Genomic DNA, 21837 nt, shown 5'->3' on the forward strand with positions numbered 1-21837 from the left:
TTAGATTTCCTTCAGCTCAAGATCAAGAGAATATAAAGGTCCCCTTACTTTTAGTTGTCAAAATTTAAAGGGTATACCCCAAAACAAGAGATTAACCCCCACCCTCCCCCCCAAGGTTTTTCTTGATTTTCACCATGGAAATCGCCTCGAATAGGTAAAATGCATGAAGCTCTCAATGCGATGTATTTACCTGATTACTCTGAAGGTTTGCATACGTATTGTACATCCTTAATGAATGTACGACTTGAGTATCAGTCAATTTGGGTTGCTAGCTTGTCAATCAACAGAGGCAAATAAATGACTGAGTTTTTAGACTTTTCGCTTTATCCAAATATTTGATAACTTTGAGGTCGATTATCTCCCCTTACCAGACAGTTACAACAATAGCTTTAATTTCCCTTTATAATCCATCATTTCATCTCTGAAAAGCATCAAAAAGATCTTTGGATACTGTTGTATTTTTGTCTGGGATGCCTTTTAAAATCTGCGACTGTGACAAGGTTCACCTAGCTACACCTGCCACGCAATTAAGGTCCTAGGCGGTCACTTGAGCAAATAAACCTACATTCTATAGCTCTTTATACAAGATAACTGATCAAGGAAGCCAAAAAAATGTGAACGACTTTCGAGATTTTTATTAGGAATGGAAAATTTTACGTTTAGAGAGATGTATGTGGGCGAAATGTTGATGGAAAAATCGTAGCGTTTCTTTCTTCTGTTGTTTATCACTTTGGAGAGTTGCTGAAATCAGCAAATATGGCTTTTGTATGGAACAAAACACTCATTAGTCTATGATTTGATTATTTATTAGCATTATCGAACAGTTTACAATAAGGAATCTGTGAGAGGAAAGGAGATTTTAAAGTGACCTGTCGCGTGCTTTTTGACTTTTAAGTTCCCGTGTGTAACAACTTCGACTTTTCCAGACTGTGAACCTTGCTCATCGCCCTTTTGATGTTAGTAACCTAGAAAAGCGAGAACATAAACATTTTCTAGAAAAACAAATACGCTAGCGCGCGCCAACTTTGAGCAAAAATCCTATGAGCCTCCTTTACAATAAACACATAACAAACCTTTAGCTGCTGAATTCGGAAACTCAAAGCTTGTCCAGGCTCGCACTCCATTAGAAAAGCCAACTTCTATCTGTGCTCCAAGTGAAAACATTCTGTTGTGTGCAGACGATCCTCAGAAAGGAATTATTCAAGTAATGTTACATTACAGTGGAGTTGGCTTTGCCGGTTCAAACTCGTTACCTACCCGACTGGCATTTCGAATGTCACATTTATGGAAGTTCTCACACAAAGAGCTTTCTTTACAGCATGCAGTCGGTCTAGACGGTGGCCTTTACGTTTACAACCCTTTAAGCTTAGAAGTTGACCTACTTCTACAGAACAACTCGGAGTCTTGTAAAGAAATCAGAAGACTTTTATTATTTGAAGACGGGATAGCGTTCACTGACTCAGGAGATCGAAAGGTAAAGTTCTTCACTCCTTCTGAGAAAAACGTTAAAACCTTGATGTGCTCTGGTCAGGAAGGAGCAAGTGATGGAACGGATGAAACATGTTCTTTTACGCAAGTTCATGGCATCTGTTCTATGGAGAAGACTCTATTCGTATTGGATGTTGCTACAGGTTGCATAAAACTAGCATCGAGACTCAGTGGTATTGTGTCGTTCATAAAAGTCCTTGGAAGTATCTATAACAGTTTTGGTATCAAAGCCCAAAGCATAGGAAAAGCACACACGTCTCTTCAAGATGCCGTAGACAAAGTATCGTATGTGACAACATCACAAAGACCGTTTCTGAGGTGAAACAACGGTGTAAGGGAAACCAAAGCAATCAACGGCCCTGAAGGAACTGTGTCTAATAAAACTCAAGTCTTACTTGAAGGAAGAATGCGCTGCCTGCACAGCATAGCTTCAATTGATAACGGTTTTCTCGAAGACATTGATTTGCACATTCCTCACAACAGTCGTGGAAAATCTAAACGCAGTTTCCCATTTCAAGCACGAGACCTTTACCCCATTGCAGTATTTCCAAGACTTTGGAATAATTAGCGAGGAGTCGTTGAAGAGAGTAAGAAAATGGGCAGCCAGGTATTTTACTCATGAAAAATCCTACTATCCTGTCCCTCACACCAGCACGGAGTTTGCAAATGTGAACTTTGTGCCACCCCTACCTTCAGAGAAGATCAACCCCGAGACTGAAAGTGCTGTGAAAGAATTTGCGGCGAGGTATCTTCCGTTGAGGCAAAGGACAGTTCGGGAGGAAACTGCCAAAGACAAGGCAGGGGCTTTACCACCGGCCGTCTACACGAAGAAGCAAGATTCCACCAAAGTGGACTTGTTGACGGGAGTAGGGAACGATTTTAACTCTGGAGATCAGTCAGTAGGGCTCAGCAGCGCCAAAGGAGCCGTTCAAGCTATTTCGGAAGTTGGGAATGTGACATGTGTCACATTGCTGACGACTACGTCGTTGAAGTGGCAGTTGCTGAGGTGCGAACATATGCAAACGAATATGACACGGACTCAGAAAATGACTTTTCTGACCGAGAGGATGAAGGTATTACCCTAACTACGGTTTCTGATCCGGGAGGCCAATTCGTGCCCATTTTTGCTTGGATTTTTAATAACCTAATTGAAAAAGACACCCCTTAAACACAGACTGAAAGTCATTTGGAAGTTCTTAGAATTATTTCATTTCAGAATTGAGAAAAGAGGAGTTCTTATTGTATCAATTGTCGACTTGATTTTAGAATTTACGCTCTATGTGTCTTTTTAGCCAAAAATAGGGTCGGAAGTAATAACTAAGTCGCTAAGTCAATTAATAACAGTCTTTTAACTGAAAACTGACAAATGGCCCAAAAATCTAACCGAGAACTGATAAATGGCCGAAATTTTAAACCGACAAGTGTACCCCCCCTCCGCCCCTCATCCGGACCGTCATTAAGGGTTTAACAATATTCATGCAAACCTTCAGAATCATCGCATTGAGAGATTTTATGTATTATACCTATTTTGGTGAAAACCAAAGGAAACCTTGGGAGGGGGAGGGTCAATTTACCCCGGAAATCATGTACCAAAATATGACACTTCCCAAGTGTTAACGAATGATAACAGAGAAAAGTAATATTCAGATCGATGTTAACATCAAACAAGTAGCAAATGCAAATAACAAACCTTGAGAAACCGCTGTGTCTGACATCAGAGCAGAAAATTGAAATAAAACGGAATAGAAAAAAACAAAAAACATGTTTATAGAAATCAAATCTTCTCGTCAGCAAGGGAAGAATCCCAGCTTTGTTTCAAATGCGATTAGTGACGAGCTGCAGTCAAGATCTTATTTTCCTGTGAACATTTCCGAGGCGCTGATTTCAACCAATATAATTTTACAAATGTTTGCAGCTGCTTCGAGCTTTCTGACGTGCAAATCAATGCGGTCATTGTTTACTCAAACTTGTCAATAGAAACAATTTTTCCTTGTATTCCTACCACTTAAGAAAGTGAGGGAAGAGGTGGACGCTTATTCAAAGGGTGGGGGGTTGGGGGGAGGCGCTTTTTTGACATTATGAATAGGGAGTAGGCACTTATTCGGGGAAGGGCACTTATAAGAGCGTGGGCGCTTAGTCGAGGAAATACGGTGTTCATTATTTATAACCTTTATTGTGAGCAGACATCATCTTATTTAAAGTATTTGATGAACTCTTGTATTTGGCACAATGAAAATTCAATTCTAAGATTACTCCACTATATTGTAATTCTTCTAATTGCAAAAATTTTTACATAATTATGAATTTGAATTAGAAATCTTGATTCTAGTTGTATTTTCTTACTGTAGCGTTTCTAATATGATGTCTCGGCGCCCCTCTTTTCAATTTATTGTTATTCAAATATTCTTTTGCCTAATAACTGCAAATATATGAAAAATCATATTTGTTCACTGCGGTGAAGAAACGAATTTAAACGATCCTCGCAGCTATGAACACTACTGCACTAGTAGTTGAAATAAGACCTGAAAAAAATTCAGGCCCGTACGGGATTTGAACCCATGACCTCTGCGACACTGGTGCAGCGCTCTACGAACTGAGCTAACGAGCCAGTTGGGAGCTGGTCATTATGTTGGATCCAAATAAACCATCCAAGTGGTGAATAATGACTTAATTGTTTTTCATTCATTTTATACCTATTGTTATCAAATTATCATATGCACTTTTTCTAGCGGTTGTGGAGAAATTGCAGTATAATAAGGTTCTTGTATCGGACGTATTTCTTTGTACAGTTCAGGCCTCGGTTGTTCGAAGAGAGGATAACGCTATCCACTGGATAAATCTCTATCTGGTGGATAACGCTATACGATTTGCTATCACTTATCCGCTGGATGGCGATTTATCTGTTGGATAGCGCTATCCCCCCTTTTTACAACTTGGCCCTGGTGTTAGGTATACTAAAACGTCTTTACAACTGATTACGTACTTGCATTAAAGGCTACTTCACAAATCTTAATGATTAATAATAATGAATAATAGTTATTATTAGTAATAATGATTAGCAATAATTAAACAATAGTCCACACTTTCTATCAGTTTACTAGCTTAATAACTCACGTGGGATGTTGGAGGAGGAAGAGAGGTTTGTAAATCACGAGCCAAAGGTTGTCAAAGAAATATACAGAAAGCAAAACAGATAAAGCTCAATATGATTCGGTCAGCAAAGGCCTATTAGTGTTAATGTTTAACGAGTGCCTGAAAATGTTCTCGTGTTGCTATCCTGGCTTTACTTCCTTTTTAAGATTTAAACATCACAGTAGTTTTAGTAACCAGTCGACTGAATTTCCGTAAAACTGAGGGCTCAAAAAGTTGTACAATTGGAACATATGCAGGTAAAGTCCTAATTCAAGTCTCTTCTGGTCTTCGCACCCGCCGCATATTGGAAAAAATCAATTTAGAAGCCGAACTAAACAGCAAGCAATCTATCGTCTCCTTAGCAAGTTCTCACTTTGGCGTTTGAGGGGAGAAAGGAGAGGGATGGATAGATGGAAAAGGGCTCTTTTCAGTACCCCACCTCCCCTCCCCCAGTCTTCGTGAGTTTTCTAACGTAATACATGGATTGAAAGAGTTTACTGCACCAAAATATATCCCATAGCTTTGATATTTCTGTTACCGTTATCTGGGAAATAAGCTGCTACGTTTCCACATGTAATGGAGTTATCAGGATATCCTCCGGTACCAAACCCAATTCTGGAGTCACAAGAGCGACAATCGTTTTGATTGTTAGCTATATAACCAACTCTTGCTTTAGAATGATCACTTGCAGTACCTACAGCATTGAAGCCCTCCTTATTACAGCCCAGTTGCAAAGAGCCATCCGCACCAATCAACTTCTTCCACTCGTCACGACCCAGTGAAGTAGCGCGGTATGTCCCATTAGCAATCAAAGAGTACAGAGAGTTGGCCTGCTTGTTAATGACAATAAACCTGAGCTGTCCACTAATCTTCATACCGAGACAGATCTTGGAGAAAGGTGTGTTCCAATAGGTCGGTAACTTGGTCTCTTGTGAGTCAAACCCAGTCCTCCCGCCAAGAGTGTTGTATTGGTTTTTATCACTCCAGTAGTGAGAGTCATAGTGAAACGTTGCCTGAAAAGAATTAAGAGGATTTAATTTATCCTTTAACATAAATAACACGATGCATCACCGAGGCAGGACCCTCATAAAATCAGAAACACAGTTCGCGTAAAAGCCATCAATCTATACCCTACTTGCAGGTCCTTGCAGGCGTTTTAGATATAAGGGTATTGTAGCACTCATGCCAGAGGAATTTCCGCAAGCGGGACCGCGATAAGAATATGGACGAGTTGTTAAGAGATTCTATCGTAGTTTCGACGCCTCTGAAAATTTCTTGCTCGCGCTTCATCACCCGCAAGAAAACCCCGCTAAGAATATTCCGCCTTATGGGGCTTACCTTGTCGCCTTTAATCTTCATTAGAGGCGTCCATCCTCCATCTCCGCATCCGAAATCCCCCATCTGACAGAGGACTGTGATTGGTTTAGAGTCAAGGTCTAATGTAACCAGTTGACTGGCGTTTGACCTGCTTGATACGAAAAGAAATCCATTCATGATCATATTATTAGAGGAGGTAAGTTTCTAAAGAAACTGTGGTGCTGCGTCGGTGGGAGAGTATAACAAGGTAATTTACTATTATCAACTGAGTTGATAACGTAAATAGGCCACTGTAAAGAGTTTCAAAGTTGACATTTCGAGCGTTAGCCTTTCGTCAGAGCCCTTCGTCATTTGCTCGAAACGTCAGCTTTGAAACTCTTTACGGTAGCCAATTTACGTTATTAACTCAGTTGATAATAATAAATTACCCCGTGATCATATTGGTTTCCGGCGAACTATTCGATAATTTTGTCTTTATTTTATGCTCGAAAAGATAATCATTTGGTATCACTTACTTGAGAAGGTTGTAAGCTTCTTTGCAGGAACCAATAACTAAATGTAAAGAAAAAATATTTTTGTTCCATCACAGTCCAGTATGGGACACAAAAGTAGAGTCGTTGTACATTCTTGTATCAAGCTATGAACAAATCTTTGAGCAATAAGAGATGTTAAATATTACTTTGGTACCAGTTATAATTTACTTCCGAGGGAGGGGGGGGGGGGAAGGCCAGAGGATTTTGGTTGTGGCACGATAAAATTAACCCTCCCCCTCAGTCAAGGCTCTGCAATATTGTTATGATCCGCTCTCCTCAGTCCCCCTGAAAATCATGTGATCCTCCAAATCCTCCACCCCCCTTCCCCGTGGTAAATGATAATTGGTCTCCGAAGAGAAGTTAGTAAAAACAAAAATAAATATTCAGTTCTCCACTTCAGACCTTTCGATTTCTCCGTCAGATGCTTAATTAACTTGAGCATCGAGAGATTCAACATCTTTATGCTTTGCATTAAATATTTTTTAGTTATCTATTTTCGCTAGCTATTTTAGAACATTTTCGAGCCGCAAAGTTAAGTAAAAATATTTATATCAGTCACTTGAGAATTATAGTATTTAATGCCATGCCAAACTGTTCACCTTTTTCACAATATTCTCCTATGAAGCCTTTTGCACAGCGGCACCCGAATGAACCATCTCTGTAGTACGTGACACAGGTAGCCTCGTGTTGACAAGGTGACGAAGAGCAAGGTGACTGTCGAGAAACAAAGTAGGAAAATGGTTCATGTACTTTGAATAGGGAATACATGAATCTGCCAATCTGCGTTATTCCGTCAATCCAGTCCGGATTTGTTTTAGTATAAATTTTTCATCGAATAGACCTCACATGATAGCATCTAAGCTTTTTGTAATTATTTATTTATTTATTTTTATTTTCATCTACAGTAGTAAGATTTTGGCTGAGTTTACTTCTTGTGTTGGTTTTTGAGAAAGTGGCTTGATGAGGTTTAAAAATATAATTTATATCTAAGCGGTCGGGATCTATGAGTCTGGGAAGGTTTTCTAACTATTTCGAACGTTCGCAGTAACTGCAGAAGTCTGTCGATAAAAACATTTTAAAACAAAAATTGACTAAAGGCCGACCAAATACTGACGATTTAAACAACGATCCATTCTTTAAATAAACAGAATCTGGTATCTTGACTAAACTTTTCAACCGAGTCACATGTATTTTCTTAGTCTGCTGACGTGCCTGGGAAACAGAAGGTGGTAAGTAAGATAGTGCGCGGCACGAGAAAGTGTTTGCATACTTTACAACATGCCACGGAAATACGGTTGTCACCACAATGAATACGACAACAGACCGACACCATTTGCAGTAGCTTTAACCTGACTGCCCTCTCTCTACGATCTTGACAAAGCTGTCAAACTCTTAACACGTTTATTTGTCTAAATTAAGAAATGCTTCCTACCTCAATTGCAAAATGATGCGAACTTTTATTCCCTTTGTACTCTGTGGAGTTTCTGAACTTATCAGATGACAACAATTCGCACCAAAGTTTTCCATGGGCTTCTTTGAAGGCGGCCAGGTTTACAGAAAAACAGAACGGATTGCTAAGACATTCTAACGTGCAGTCAAACACATCAGACACTGCCATTGTTCCAACAAGCAGCACATTCAAGTATTGAAACTCGTGTTTAATGAATGTACGTCTCAGGAAGGTTTTTGTGGAGGAGGCAAGGTTGCCCTCGCGATACACAGCGTTTGATTCTGTAACAGGAAAGAAGAACAGTTCAGTAATAAAAGGACATGGACATGATGGCACCACTCACAGGAGGGAGCGGGGAGGAAAGGACTTGCTGGTAACAAGAATGGATAAAGTGGCCCATAAAACACTACCCCCCCTCCCCCATACCACTCAAAATAATTGATGTCTATCATAACTATGGGACTCTAGATCTTATGAACATTCATTTAGCAAAATCTGCAATGTTGGGAGATAAAAAACCATTTTGCTATGGTCAGTAGTAAATCAGCTTCATTAAATTGCAACGTTTGAGGCATACCCTAAAAAAAGAAAAAACCTTTTCAAGAATGGTTTCAAGGCCGATCAGTATCAGCCTTCGTCCTTCTCATTCATCTCCTCCCCTTCCCTCGCAGCTCTTTTCAATAATTTCGGGGTGACCCCTGCCTCTCTACAACTAAACCAAATTTTTAACTCTTGCCATATTAGGATGTTGTAGAGTACATCTAAGAGGTAACTGAGAATGGTGGAAAGCATAAGATATTTATAAAATCGAGTGATATTTTGAAGTATCGAGAGCTATGTAGGGTGATCCGTGCATTTTTTCTCTCGCTTTGTTTTCGGGACGATGCTCAGTTCTATGCCAGATTTGTTGTCATGGTTATCAGCTGATTAAACCAATTAGATATTTTAAATGTTTTACACGATATTTAGCCCTCTAGTAAAATATGAAGATATTTAAAAACATTCTGAGCATTTACAATAGGTGACGTTTGATTAGAGGCCGAAACGCGCTTTTAGATCATAAAAGACCAAGGTAAACAGCCTTTAATAAATAATTATAACTTCCCCATAAATTTTTTGTTCTAACTGGAGGTAAATTTTGTCAGCTCCCTCGTTTTTATTCAGCAGCTATCCATTCCAAGTACCTGAAAAGTTAAAGAAATCTTGCGACACTGTTACTATGATACCTTTCTTGATTTTAGAATTCATAAATTTTGGCAATTGGAAGCAAAACAGATATTATTTTGTCAACAACTTGAAGCTGTTTTAACATCTTGGGTCCCTTGACCTCCGCCAAATTTGATTAACAATGTTCCTCCTCTGTTGTCGCCAAACTCTGTTTGGTCCTCAGCCCAGGAGGCCCTAGATCAACTTGGGTAAATTCAGGCGATAATTTGCAAGATAAAGACGGATAACATGTAAAAAATTAAGTTTGGTTAAAAAAAAGAGAAATTCGCTTCGTTGAACACTTAAAACGATCATGTCGCAGATAGATTTTTCGCAGCCATTTCAACAAGCCATTTCGATTTTAATTTATTCAATATGTTGTTCAGGAACCTCTCAAACATAAAGTTGTATTGTCTTACCTTTTCAGTTATCAACATCTGCCGTGTCATTTACCATAAATATACACGCATTTTGAGTGACTTTAATATATTTATTCACTGAGGTAACATTTTAGAATAATATTTTGCAATTAAAGTCACAAACCTTTAGATCGTAAACATTTCTAGCTCTTCGGTGTTGTAATGTTATCATTCGTTTGTGTTCCTCAGTATTAATTATTGAACTATAACAAACTGCTTCCAAGCTTTCTTCGGAAAAATGAAGAACATCAATCAATGATCTGACAGACATAGGAATGGAATGTTTCTGCGAACCCAATTTTGGAAGTCTTTGATAAATTATTTTGAGCATGGCAAGGTCGAAAGCCTGTGGTAAACCTATGTAATTTTATCCAGGTTTAAAGGATTGTAGCTGTTTTTTTGGCTACATTTAGAATTTAAATTGAAGCTGAATAAAGGCTTTTTCAATCAATGACTAAGCTTACTCTTGAAAAACCTTTTTCGATATAGAGTGATGGAATGTTAATTGCATTTGATCAAGTTGAAAAGCTGAACGTTGGAGGGCAACAGATTGACTCGAACTATGCAACTTTATAACAGCAGATATATATGAAAGGAAGTTAACTAAACTTTGTGCCATTCAACAGCGTCCCAAATTATAAGTTATAATGCAAATTGTTAAAACAAGTTTCCTTAGACCATTTAACGCCCATCACTAGCCAAGTGAAACTATAACAAAAAACAAAGACTGATCGAATTCTGAGAACATCTGACTTATATCCAGATTCTTAGTTGAGTTACTATAAATAACTGAATATTACCAACATCAATGTTCTAACACTGAAAACAAAAAGAGATACGCATTAGTAAACGCGTCTAACAAACCTTGTGGAAAGGCTGGATCTGGAGTTAGAGCAGAGAGTTCAAATAGAAGGGGATAAAGAAGACCAAAAAACATGTTGAGAGGAGATCTCGTCGCTGATGTGAGATCTTTAGCCTTGCCTCTGATGCAACTGACTTGTAAGCGACTGAGATGTTGACTATAACCAATAGACTTTGAGCGATTCCAGCTGCTCCTAAGTTGTTGACGCACAAACCAGCACATTCCTTTGTTTTTGCAACAATGGATGTCTCAGTGCTATGATTCGTTTTATGAGAGGGATGGGAATACGAGTCGAAAATCAGGTTTTTAAGTTGTTTTAGTTTTAAAATCCTATGACCCAATTTCCGCTTTACCTTTCCCATAACTCCAAAGAGGCATCATTTTCTAAATAGTTTCTGATGAGCTGATTGCGCAATGGGCATTCACTTACATCTATATAAGCTTGCAGTAACACCCGCTAGTTTGAGTTTGTTACTAAGGGCAACCCGAGTCGTCCAGATAAACAAGTCTTTGTTTTATAATTGGAATAAATTCCCAATATTCCGTATGAAAAAACAGGCCTCACGTGAAACGCTAAGCTAAAACTAAAAGCTTTGAAACCATGGATGCTGCAGAATGAGCGAAATCACATGGCCTGAAAAAGTTTTCATGTTACCAGTATTGCAATCGTGGAAAACGTTGTATTAAACGTACGCCGTTCTAAATCGTTCGCCTGAAATCTGAAAATCAACTTTGCGCACCGTCTGTCAAACATTTCTCCGTAATTCAGCCGTGACATTTTAGCTTTAACACAAAAAAAATCGTTTCCTAGCTCCCTTTCTCTTAATGGCATAATTCCCTAGAAAAATGATAATACTGCGAGTTAGATCTTTTAAGTGGCCATTAGGAGTACGAGGAAAGAGTTACTAATAATAAAGGAAGTGTAACTTGAGAAGTTTTCCCGGGGACAAGTTTGCGACTGCAGTGTCAGTGGAAAAAAAATTCGAGTACATCAAGGCCAGTTTTGTTGTGAGGGAAGTTGCTATTTCAAGAAAAAACTTGCCAACGAAAAATCAATCGACAGTACAGATGACTTGGCATGAAGGAAAATCAGAAGGTTTTCGTGAAATTCTGCGCTATGACAAAAGAAACAGAAATGGCACAAGTGCGTTATGAAGAAGTATATTAGGTGTTGAAAACCTAGACATAACATTAAAGATTTAAACCAAAAAAACTTTCAAAGATAGTCTTTTAGTATGAATTTTTAATAGGTTGTGATAATGGGTTCCTATTCACCTGTTAACTCAAAAATTTACTAAGAGAACCTCGAAATAAACGTACCGTGTCAGTAATCATACAATATTTTTTATATACTACAATATATACTTTTTGAGCCATCCGTTGCATTTTCACAACCCAAAACTTAGGACATCTAATGAACGCGGATGCGTTTCGTGATTCATGAGCACAAGTGATGTCTTTTAATTAAAATGTGTTGAAGAACTTGATGAGTAGAGCTGATTCAAAAAAAATCTCACGATAAACAAATTCAGTCCTAATACAAGCTTTTCGACCTACTTATCATTTGCCATCCGGGCTGAAATAGACCCAAAATTACCCAGAAAGCTTCTTTCGAAAACAAAAAAAACTGGTTTTAGATTCATTCGTGGCTTGTAAATAAAGAGATCGACATCTAGAATTTGCATTGAAAATTATCTGTGGCGTTTCTTGCGAGAGCAGTCTATTAGTTTATCGTCGTGCGAGTTGAATTTCCTCAAGCTCAAGTTCAAGAGAATATAAAAGTCCCTTATTTTGAGTTGTCAAAATTTAAAGGGTCTACCACAAAACTCAAACAGGCAAACTGGTTTCTGTTTTGGTTATTTCCGAGGGGAAATAGACCAACCCCCCCAAAGGTTTTTCTTGTTTTTCACCATGGAAATCGCCCTAAAATAGGTAAAATGCATGAAGCTCTCAAGTGGTATTTTGAATGAGGTTCCATTCTTGCATCAGTATTTGTTTTAAATTTTTAACCCCTGGGTGGTATGCTGTCACAAAAGGCAATATTTTGCCTGTAGTTTTTTTGGTTTGTTTTTTAAGTGTCGACTGCCTTGCGGCAAACGAGACCTCAGACAACATTTTTTTCAATTAGGCTTTTTGGGTAACCACGTGCTTCAAGTCGTGTTTTGAAGTTACACATGGCCTCCTGGAAATTTCTTTCCGAGGAGTTTGTTCTTAGAAGTCTGATAGCTTCTTCCTTTAATAAAGCCTTTCTTAACACCTGGCGGGTGGCAAGATGAATAGTGTGTATATTGAAAGGTCTCGGTCGGTTTGTAGTGAGTTTTGACGTCGAGGATAGCTTCGTTTTGGAATCTTTCACCTTTGTAGACAACCGTGTCTAAGAATGTGATTTCTGAGATTTCAGCCGTGAACTTGATAGTTGGATGGAACGTGTTAGCTTGTTCTATGAATAGATCAATGTCTTGTTTACGAACATCCCACAGGGAGAAAACGTCGTCAATGTAACGCTTCCATACTCTCGGCTTGATACTGCTTTGGTGAAGCAGTTTTGTTTAAATTTCTGCCATAAAGAGATTGGCGAAAGCAACCGCCATTTGTGTTCCCATGGCAGTTCCAAAACATTGGAGATGGTTTACACCGTTGAACTGGAACGAATTTTCTCTCAGTATAAGCCCGAGCATTTGTTTTAAGTAGTGGGACGGAATGGGAGGGCTGTTATTGTGGTATTTTTCGTATGCTTGGCATACTATTGTGATACCCTCTTCTTGTGGGATGTTTGTGTACAAGCTTGTTACATCCATTGATACTAAAATAGTATCATTTGACACTCGGTCTACCCACTGGCAAAGGTTTGTAGATTTTTGTTAAAGTGTAGAAAATCGGTATTCTGTCCCTTTCTGTAGTCACTCGCTTGTGTAGTCTATTTTTTCTACGCTTTTTGCGTTTATTATTCTTGGATAGCCTTTTTGCTGCAGTGGGTTTGGCGAATGATTTTTCAGAGGTGACACTGTTGTACTTTTCAACATGTTTATTATCACTCTGAAAGCGTGTACATATAAGATCTTTCAGCTCTGAAAGCTAATCTTCTATTTTGTCTATCCTGTCGGCATCAGTATTTACAGTGTTCCTCAAGGGCGAACGTGATCTTTCATGTGTATTTACATGGTATTGTGATCGAGACTTGGCAATATTAGCTTTTTCAAGTTTGTTCTTGTGACTAACAAGTCTACGCTGATGGAAGCGCACTAGGGCGCTAACGTATTGTTCTTCGGCGTGACTTTTAATAGCGCTTATTTCCTGTCGAAAGGTTTCGTCAGGTGTGACGTTTGCCTTCGCCTTGTATTGAAGCGACTTAGGGCAAGTCTTTTGTTGTAAGTGTCTCTCCAGTTTTAAAATGGAGGTTTCAGTTTTTTGCTTCTTGAACTGGATAGCGCTGATGGTGTCTTCATGTTTCCTCTTCCTTGGCTGCCGCGTGGAGCGGCTATTCCTCGGAAGGTTTTCTTTTTGACGGCTTTCTTTTTGAAGGCGTAGACCTTCGTTGCCGCGTTGTTTGGCTAATTCAGCTTTATGCCTTGGCTCGAGTTGTAATGCTGGAGGGCTATCCTCTGGGTCCGATTCTAGGTTCGGATCAGTGTACGTTAATTCCATCTCCTCGTCCAGATTTGGACGGTAGTCTGGCGTTTTTGGTGGCCGCAATGGTGTTTCAAAAGCTGACATCTTTTTCAGGTAAAACTGAAAGTGAAGTATATCGTCTAGCAGGACCGGCGGTTTCGATTCTTAAAGAATCTCTTCAGCTGCTTTGTTAAGTCAGGCTGTGTTAATCAGGGACAGGCAGAGAAATTCTCAATTCCAATCCCGCCAAAAAGGGTGGAAAACCATCCTTTTATACTTGGGTTACCTGCGGTTAGGATCAACGGTGTTCCGTTTTCATTGGTTCTCTTTGGAAAGAGAGTAACCAATCATGTGTTGGTATTTTCGATCCGCGCTTTTTCAAAGCTCAGAGGTGTGTTTCTTTGTGAGGCTTTTTTTTCGCATTTTACGCCGCAAAGGCGTTTTAATGTCGCTTTTTTGTATTTTATCTATCTTTGTACTGTATGTAGAACCAACTTGTTGTTCTGGGTCTGTAATAAAAGTGCTATGTGCCGGAAATGATGCGGTTTTGTACTTGGAATATTGTACAATTGTACAGAGTGTGATGTCACGCAGGCAGGGCCTGCCTGGAAAATATCACAGATTGAAAAGGTCATAGACAGGCCTACACAGACTCCCCTGTGTGGTTTTACGTTTGCGACGCAAAAGCCTTTAATTAAAGCTTCGCTCTGACGAGTATGTCTTTGAGCGATTTACCTCTTTTGTATGATATAATCGGAGGCGTTTTGTAAATTGTTTTCAGCAGTGGCTGATTTTGGATGAGGTTCCATTCTTGCATCAGTATTTGTTTTAAATTTTTAACCCCTGGGTGGTATGCTGTCACAAAAGGCAATATTTTGCCTGTAGTTTTTTTGGGTTGTTTTTTAAGTGTCGACTGCCTTGCGGCAAACGAGACCTCAGATAACGTTTTTTCAATTAGGCTTTTTGGGTAACCACGTGCTTCAAGTCGTGTTTTGAAGTTACACATGGCCTTTTTCATTTTCATTTTCGGTAGCGTCGAAACTACGAGAGAATCTCTTAGCAACTTAATCTTAACTTAAATCTCTTAGCAACCATATTCTTCTCGCGGCCCCTGCTTGCGGAAATTCTACCGCATAAGTGCTACAATACCTAATATCTAAAAACGCGACAAATTTCTAATTAACCCGCCTACAAGTAAGGTATAGATTGATGGCTTGTACACTAACTGTATTACTGATTTCACGAGGGTCCTTCCTTTGGTGATGCATCGTGTTATTTAAATTTAAGGATAAATTAAATCCTCTTAATTCTTTTTAGGCAACGTTTCACTATGACTCTCACTACTGGAGTGATAAAAACCAATACAACATCCCCGGCGGGAGGACTGGGTTTGACTCACGAGAGACCAAGTTACCGACCTATTGGAACACACCTTTCTCCAAGATCTGTCTCGGTATGAAGATAAGTGGACAGCCCAGGTTTATTGTCTTTAACAAGCAAGCCAACTCTCTGCACTCACTGATTGCTGATGGGACATACTGCGCTACTTCCCTGGGTCGTAACGAGTGGAAGAAGTTGATTGGTGCGCAGGGCTCTTTGCAACTGAACTGTAATAAGGAGGGCTTTAATGCTGTAGGTATTGCAAGAATTGGCTATGTAGCTAACCAGCAAAACGATTGTCTCTCTTGTAACTCCAGAATTGGGTTTGGTACTAGAGGAGGTTCCAATACGTGCGGAAACGTAGCAGCTCTTTCGCCAGATAATGGTGACAAAAACATCAAAGCTATGGGATAAATTTTAGTGCAGTAAAGTCTTTCAATCCATGTATTACGTTAGAAAACTCACTTACAATGAGGAATGGGAGGTGGGGTACTGAAAAGAGCCCTTTTTCATTTATCATTCGCCTCCCCCTTCTCCCCTCAAACGCCAGAGTGAGAACTTGCTAAGCAGATTATAGATTGCTACTTACGGCTCGTGATTTACAAACTTCTCTTCCTCCTCCAAAATCCCACATGAGTTATTAAGCCGGTAAACTGATAGACAGTGTGTTCTATTGCTTAATTATTACTAATCGTAGTTACTACTAATAATTATTATCAGTTATTATTAGTTATTAAGATTTGCGAACTATCCCTTAATTCAAGTATAAAATTAGTTGTAAAGATTTTAGCATACCTAACACAAGGTCTGTACAAAAAATGCGTCCCACACAAGAACCTTATTATACTACAATTTCTCCACAACAGCTATAGAAAGTACATATGATTATTTGATAACAATAGCTATAAAATAGATGAAAAACAAATAAATAATAGGCAAAATAATATTTGAATAAGAATGAATAAAAAAGAGGGCGCCTAGGCACCATATTAGAAACGCCACAATAAGACAATACAACTAGAATTAAGATTTCTCATTCAAACACATAATTATATAAAATTTTTGCAATTAGAAGAGTTACAATATAGTGGAGCAATCTTGGAATTGAATGTTCACTGTAAGCAAGTGACTTGAGTAACTTTTTTTCAACTCGGGTTAATGAGGCTGATTAGGCCCCTAGCAGTACATAGGTAGAAAAAGTGTATATGATAATTTGATAAAAATAGCTATAAAATAAATGAAAAACAAATAAGTAATGGGCAAAATAATATTTGAATAAAAATTGATAAAAGAAAAGGTGCCGAGACACCATATTAGAAACGCCACAGCAAGACAATACAACTAAAATCAAGAATTCTAATTCAAATTCATAATTATGGAAAATTTTTGCAATTAAAAGGGTTACAGCATAGTGGAGTAATCTTAGAATTGAAGGTTCACTGTGAAAAATACAAGAGTTCATCAGATACTTTAAATAAGATGATGTCTGCTCGGAAGAAGGGTATAAATAATGAATACCGTATTTCTTCAACTAAGCGCCCACGCCCTAATAAGTGCCCTTCCCCGAATAAGTGCCTACCCCCTATTTCATAATGCCGAAAAATCGCCCCCCGACCCCCCCCCCCCTTTGAAAAAGCGCCCACCTCTTCCCTCATTTTCTTAAGTAGTGGGGATACCAGGAAAACTTGTTTCTATTGACAAGTTTGAGTAAACAATGACCGCATTGGTTTGCACGTCAGAAAGCTCGAAGCAGGTGCAATCATTTTGAAAATTATATTGGTTGAAATCAGCGCCTTGGAAATGTTCACAGGAAAATTAGATTTTGACTGCAGCTCCTCAATAATCGCATTTGAAACAAAGCTGCAATTCTTTTCTTTGCTGACGAGAAGATTTTATTCCTTTCAACATCTTTTTTTATTGTTGTGTTTTCCGTTTTAGTTCAATTCTCTGATCTGATCTCAGACATCGCGTTTTCTCAAGGTTTGTTATGTGTTTATCATTGTAAAGGAGGCTCATAGGATTTTTGCTCAAAGTTGGCGCGCGCGCTAGCGTATTTGTTTTTCTAGAAAATTTTTATGTTCTCGCTTTTCTAGGTTACCAGAAAAAAAAGGGCGATGAGCAAGGTTCACAGTCTGGAAAAGTCGAAGTTGTTACACACGGGAACTTAAAAGTCAAAAAGCACGCGACAGGTCACTTTAAAATCTCCTTTCCTCTCACAGATTCCTTATTGTAAACTGTGCGATAATGCTAATAAATAATCAAATCATAGACTAATGAGTGTTTTGTTCCATGCAAAAACCATATTTGCTGATTTCAGCAACTCTCCAAAGTGATAAACGACAGAAGAAAGAAACGCTGCGATTTTCCCATCAACATTTCGCCCACATACATCTCTCTAAACGTGAAATTTTCCATTCCTAACAAAACTCTCGAAAGTCGTTCACATTATATATATAATATACATATATATATAATACATTCTATAAAGAGATATAGAATGTATGTTTACTTGCTCAAGTGACCGCCTAGGACCGGAATTGCGTGACAGGTGTAGCTAGGTGAAGCTTGTCACAGTCGCAGATTTTAAAACGCATCCAAGACAAAAATACGACAGTACCCAAAGATCTTTTTGATGGTTTTCAGAGATGAAATGATGGATTATAAAGGGGAACTAAAATTAGTGTTGAAGCTGTCTCGCAAGGGGAGATAATTGACCTCAATATATATCAAATATTTGGATGAATCGAATAGTCTAAAAACACAGTCACTTATTTCCCTTTGTTGATCAACAATTTGTCAACCAAATTGACTGATACTCAAGTCGTACTGTCAAAACCTTGGGGGGGGGGGGGGTCGGTCTATTTCCCCTCGGAAATAACCAAAACAAACTCTGTGGAGTTTCTGAACTTATCAGATGACAGCAATTCGTACCAAAGTTTTCCATGAGCTATTTTGAAGGCGGCCAGGTTTACAGAAAAACACAACGAATTGCTGAGAGATTCTAACGTGCTGTCAAACACATCAGACACTGCCACTGTTCCAACAAGCGGCACATTCAAGTGATGAAACCCTTGTTTAATGAAAGTACGTCTCAGGAAGGTTCTTGTGGAGGAGGCACGGCTGCCCTCGCGATGCACGGGGTTTGATTCTGTAACTGGAAAGAAGAACAGTTTAGTAATAAAAGGACAGGATGGCACCACTCACAGGAGGGAGTGGGGAGGAAGGGACTGGCTGGTTACAAGAGAAGATAAACTGGCCTAAAGAAAACTACCCCCTGTTATAAGTAATTATTGTAAATATAATCTTGCAGAAATTTCCAGACTGCTGGGTCATGCTGACTTGCATACCGTAGAACTTTCCGGAACATTTCATCAAGTCACATATTTGTTAGGTAATACTACTAAAATAGTTCTTAAGTAAGATTCACTTATGTAGAAGTAGTAGCGGTAGTTGTTATCGTCGGAGCGACGACTGTTTTGAAATCCATACCGAGAGAGAGTTACTGTGGAAAATTTCCCGTTATGGGGGACTTTGGAGACAGCAGTGAGATTGTGTCAGTGGTGAGCTGGGATCTAGACTGTGGTGGTTTATTAACGATAAGTATTATATCACCTTTAGGAGTCGCTCCTTGCTAAGAACATTACTCGCCGTTTAATATAGTAGTTGAGTTTGTGGAATTGAAGCGTTTTTCTGTCAATAAAATTATACCGTAACATGCACTCCCCCTTCCCCATAACATTCAAAATAATTGATGTTTATCATAACTATGTGTTGTGTATTAGGGTTCGTTATATACAACTATAGAGTAAAGCGTGCACAGACCAAGTGCTCTACACAACTGCTTTATTAGAATGCCATGAAGTTAATTAAACACAATGATATGTGAGCATAATCACGTGACTGCGCTCAAAGGTGTGCTAGCCAATAGAATAAAGATTATATAATAGCTAAGGTATTTGTCCAAATAGGAACAAACACTACACTATGGGACTCTTATGAACCTTCATTTAGCGAAATCCGCTGTCTAGGAAGATGAAAAACCATTTTGCTATGGTCAATAATAAATCAGCTTTTCAAGAATGGTTTCGAGGTCGATCAGCACCAGCCTCCCTCCTTTCCATTCCCCCCCCCCTTCCCAGCTCTTTCAATAATTCCGGGGTGACCCCTGCCTCTTTGTGACTAAAACAAAATTTGCATTCCCGCTGTATTAGGATGTTGTGAAGTACAGCGAATAGGTCACTGAGAATGGTGGAAAGCAATAGATATAAAAAAAAAATCCAGGGATATTTTGAAGTATCGATAGCTAATTTTAAGCTGATCCATGCGCTTTTCTCTCGCTTTGTTTTCGGGACAGTGCTCAGTTCTATGCCAGAATTGTTGTCATGGTTATCAGCTGATTAACCATTTACAAGTTGTGTTGGACGTTGTTTCACTGTTCTTTTTTCCACAACACAATCATTGACAATCTGTTAGCTTATTTTTAAACCCACACAAATGAAAAATGTTGCCTTACTTGAATCAAAATTACAGTCAAACCTGCATTATGCGACTCCATATTAAGCAGTCACCGAATTTGTTTCCCCGTAATCACAGCAATTTTCACCTCAGTTAAGCGGTCACCTTTATGAAGTGGTCGCAATCATCTTTGAGTGAGTGTGAACGGCCTCTTTGTATTATCTTCCACCTGTATTGAACGGTCCCTTAAAGCGGAACTACTTTAATAAAACGAAGAATTATCCTTCAAGAAAAATTTGATCCATAACATGCGTGGTCAACTGTACCGCGGGCACGCCAACGCCACGGCTTTGTTCAGTAGACCAGTGGTCAGTGCACCGGGCTCAGAGTCGGACGACCCAGGTTCTAGTCCTGGCCGGGGCAAGGTGTTGTGCCCTTGAGATGTGCGGGAAAAAAAATGCGAGCTCCGCTTTTAGGCTTGGCTAAATCTATATATATCTATTGCCTATATCTATATAGGCAAATTTTGTCAGCTCCCTCGTGTTTATTTGGCATCCATCAATTCCAAATAACTGAAAGGTTGGAAAATTGTTTTCGAACTTTCCTTCGGAAAAAGGAAGAAAATCCGTCAATGATCTGATAGACATAGGATACGAATGTTTCTGCGAACCAAATTTTTAGAAGTCTTATAAATAAACTATTTTGAGTAAAAGCTTGGCAAGGTCGAAAGCCTTTAGTTAACCTCCGCAATTTTATCCAGGTCTAAAGAAATGTTGCTGTTTTCTGGCTACATTTAGGATTTAAATTGAAGTTGCTTTTTCAATCAATGACCTAGCTTAGTCTTCAAAAACATTTCTCAATGTGGAGTGATGGAGTGTTGTTTGCATTTAACCAAGTTGAAGGGCTGGACGTTACAGGGCAACAAATCGACTTCAACTGTGTAACTTGCACGAATTAAATTTTACAACAGCAGATATATATGAAAGGAAGTTAATTACACATTGAGATTATGCCATTCAATAGCGTCGTATGAGATCAAGTATAAAAAAAGCTGTCGAAACAAGTTTCTAAGGAGCATTCAACTCCCATCACCACAAGTGAAGAGAAAATATAACCAAAAAAAACGAAGACTGATGAAAGTCAGAGAACATCGGACTTATATCCAGATTCTGGGTTGAATTAATATAAAGGAATAAATATTGCTAACATTAATGTTCTAACACTAAAAACAATAAGAGATACAATGCAAACGCATCTAACAAACCTTTTGAAAAGGTTGGATCTGGAATTAGAGCAGAGAGTTCAACTAGAAGGGGACAAAAAAGACCAGAAAACATGTTGCCGGAGAGGAGATCTCGTCGCTGATCCGGAGATATTTTGCCTTGCCTCTTATGCGACTTGTAATCAACTGAAATATTGACTACAACCAATATAATTTGAGCGATTCAGCTGCCCCCAATTTGCGGACGTACAAACCAGCCCTTTCCTTTGTTTTTGCAACAAAAACATGTCTCAGTGCTATGGCTGAGTTTTATAAGGGCGGAGGGGAAAACGAGTCAAAAATGGGGTTTAAACTCGTTTTAGTTATAAAATGATCCCATGATTCAATTTCCGTTTTACTCTTCCCTTAGTTCCAAAAAGGAAACATTTTCTAAATAGTATCTGATGAACTGATCGCGCAATGAGCATTTATTTACATCTAAGCTTGCCAGTAACATCCAGTCGTTTGGGTTTGTTTCTAAGGGCAGGCTAACTCGTCCAGATAAAATTCTCTGTTTTAAAATTAGGATAAACTCGCAATATCCAGTTTGTAAACGCAGGCCTCACGAGAAATGCTCAACTAAGGCTGAGTGCTTTGAAATAATGTTGTAGAATCACCGAAATCACAAGGCCTGAAAACATTTTCATGTCACTAGTGTTGCAATCGCGGAAAACGTTGTATTAAACTAACGCCGCCGTATCAACTCGTTTACTTGTGGGATCTGT

General features: G+C 38.9%; 2 protein-coding genes and 1 pseudogene across 2 annotated transcripts; 1 reads left to right on the forward strand and 2 right to left on the reverse strand.

Annotated features, from left to right (window-relative positions):
* Nucleotides 1–3647: 3647 nt before the first annotated feature.
* LOC149044381 (putative skeletal organic matrix protein 5) lies at nucleotides 3648–6021 on the reverse strand. The gene is made up of 2 exons (XM_089210725.1): nucleotides 5959–6021; nucleotides 3648–5633 (listed from the first exon to the last, which is right to left on the reverse strand). Exons 1-2 carry the CDS (start codon nucleotides 6019–6021, stop codon nucleotides 5115–5117), a joined length of 582 nt encoding a protein of 193 aa, XP_089066851.1. The 3' UTR covers nucleotides 3648–5114.
* Nucleotides 6022–14365: 8344 nt separating this feature from the next.
* LOC149044382 (putative skeletal organic matrix protein 5 pseudogene) lies at nucleotides 14366–15810 on the forward strand (annotated as a pseudogene).
* A 1777-nt stretch (nucleotides 15811–17587) lies between these two features.
* Nucleotides 17588–21260, reverse strand: LOC149044383 (uncharacterized). Its single transcript, XM_089210726.1, has 2 exons — nucleotides 21116–21260; nucleotides 17588–18550 (listed from the first exon to the last, which is right to left on the reverse strand). The coding sequence occupies exons 1-2, from the start codon at nucleotides 21186–21188 to the stop codon at nucleotides 18255–18257; spliced, it is 369 nt and encodes a 122-aa protein (XP_089066852.1). The 5' UTR covers nucleotides 21189–21260; the 3' UTR covers nucleotides 17588–18254.
* Nucleotides 21261–21837: the final 577 nt, after the last annotated feature.

The sequence above is a fragment of the Pocillopora damicornis genome, chromosome 6 (assembly GCF_964200805.1).
Source record: "Pocillopora damicornis chromosome 6, jaPocDami1.2, whole genome shotgun sequence".
In the NCBI taxonomy this organism is placed as follows: domain Eukaryota; kingdom Metazoa; phylum Cnidaria; class Anthozoa; order Scleractinia; family Pocilloporidae; genus Pocillopora; species Pocillopora damicornis.

Excerpts from the sequence above, each read along its gene's own strand:
- LOC149044381 (XM_089210725.1), bottom strand. The coding sequence starts at position 6,021 with ATGGGGGATTTCGGATGCGGAGATGGAGGATGGACGCCTCTAATGAAG. Across the intron at positions 5,634-5,958 it reads TGAAGATTAAAGGCGACAAG|GCAACGTTTCACTATGACTC; the intron begins GTAAGCCCCATA and ends AATTCTTTTCAG.
- LOC149044383 (XM_089210726.1), bottom strand. The coding sequence starts at position 21,188 with ATGTTTTCTGGTCTTTTTTGTCCCCTTCTAGTTGAACTCTCTGCTCTA. Across the intron at positions 18,551-21,115 it reads AGATCCAACCTTTTCAAAAG|TTACAGAATCAAACCCCGTG; the intron begins GTTTGTTAGATG and ends TCTTCTTTCCAG.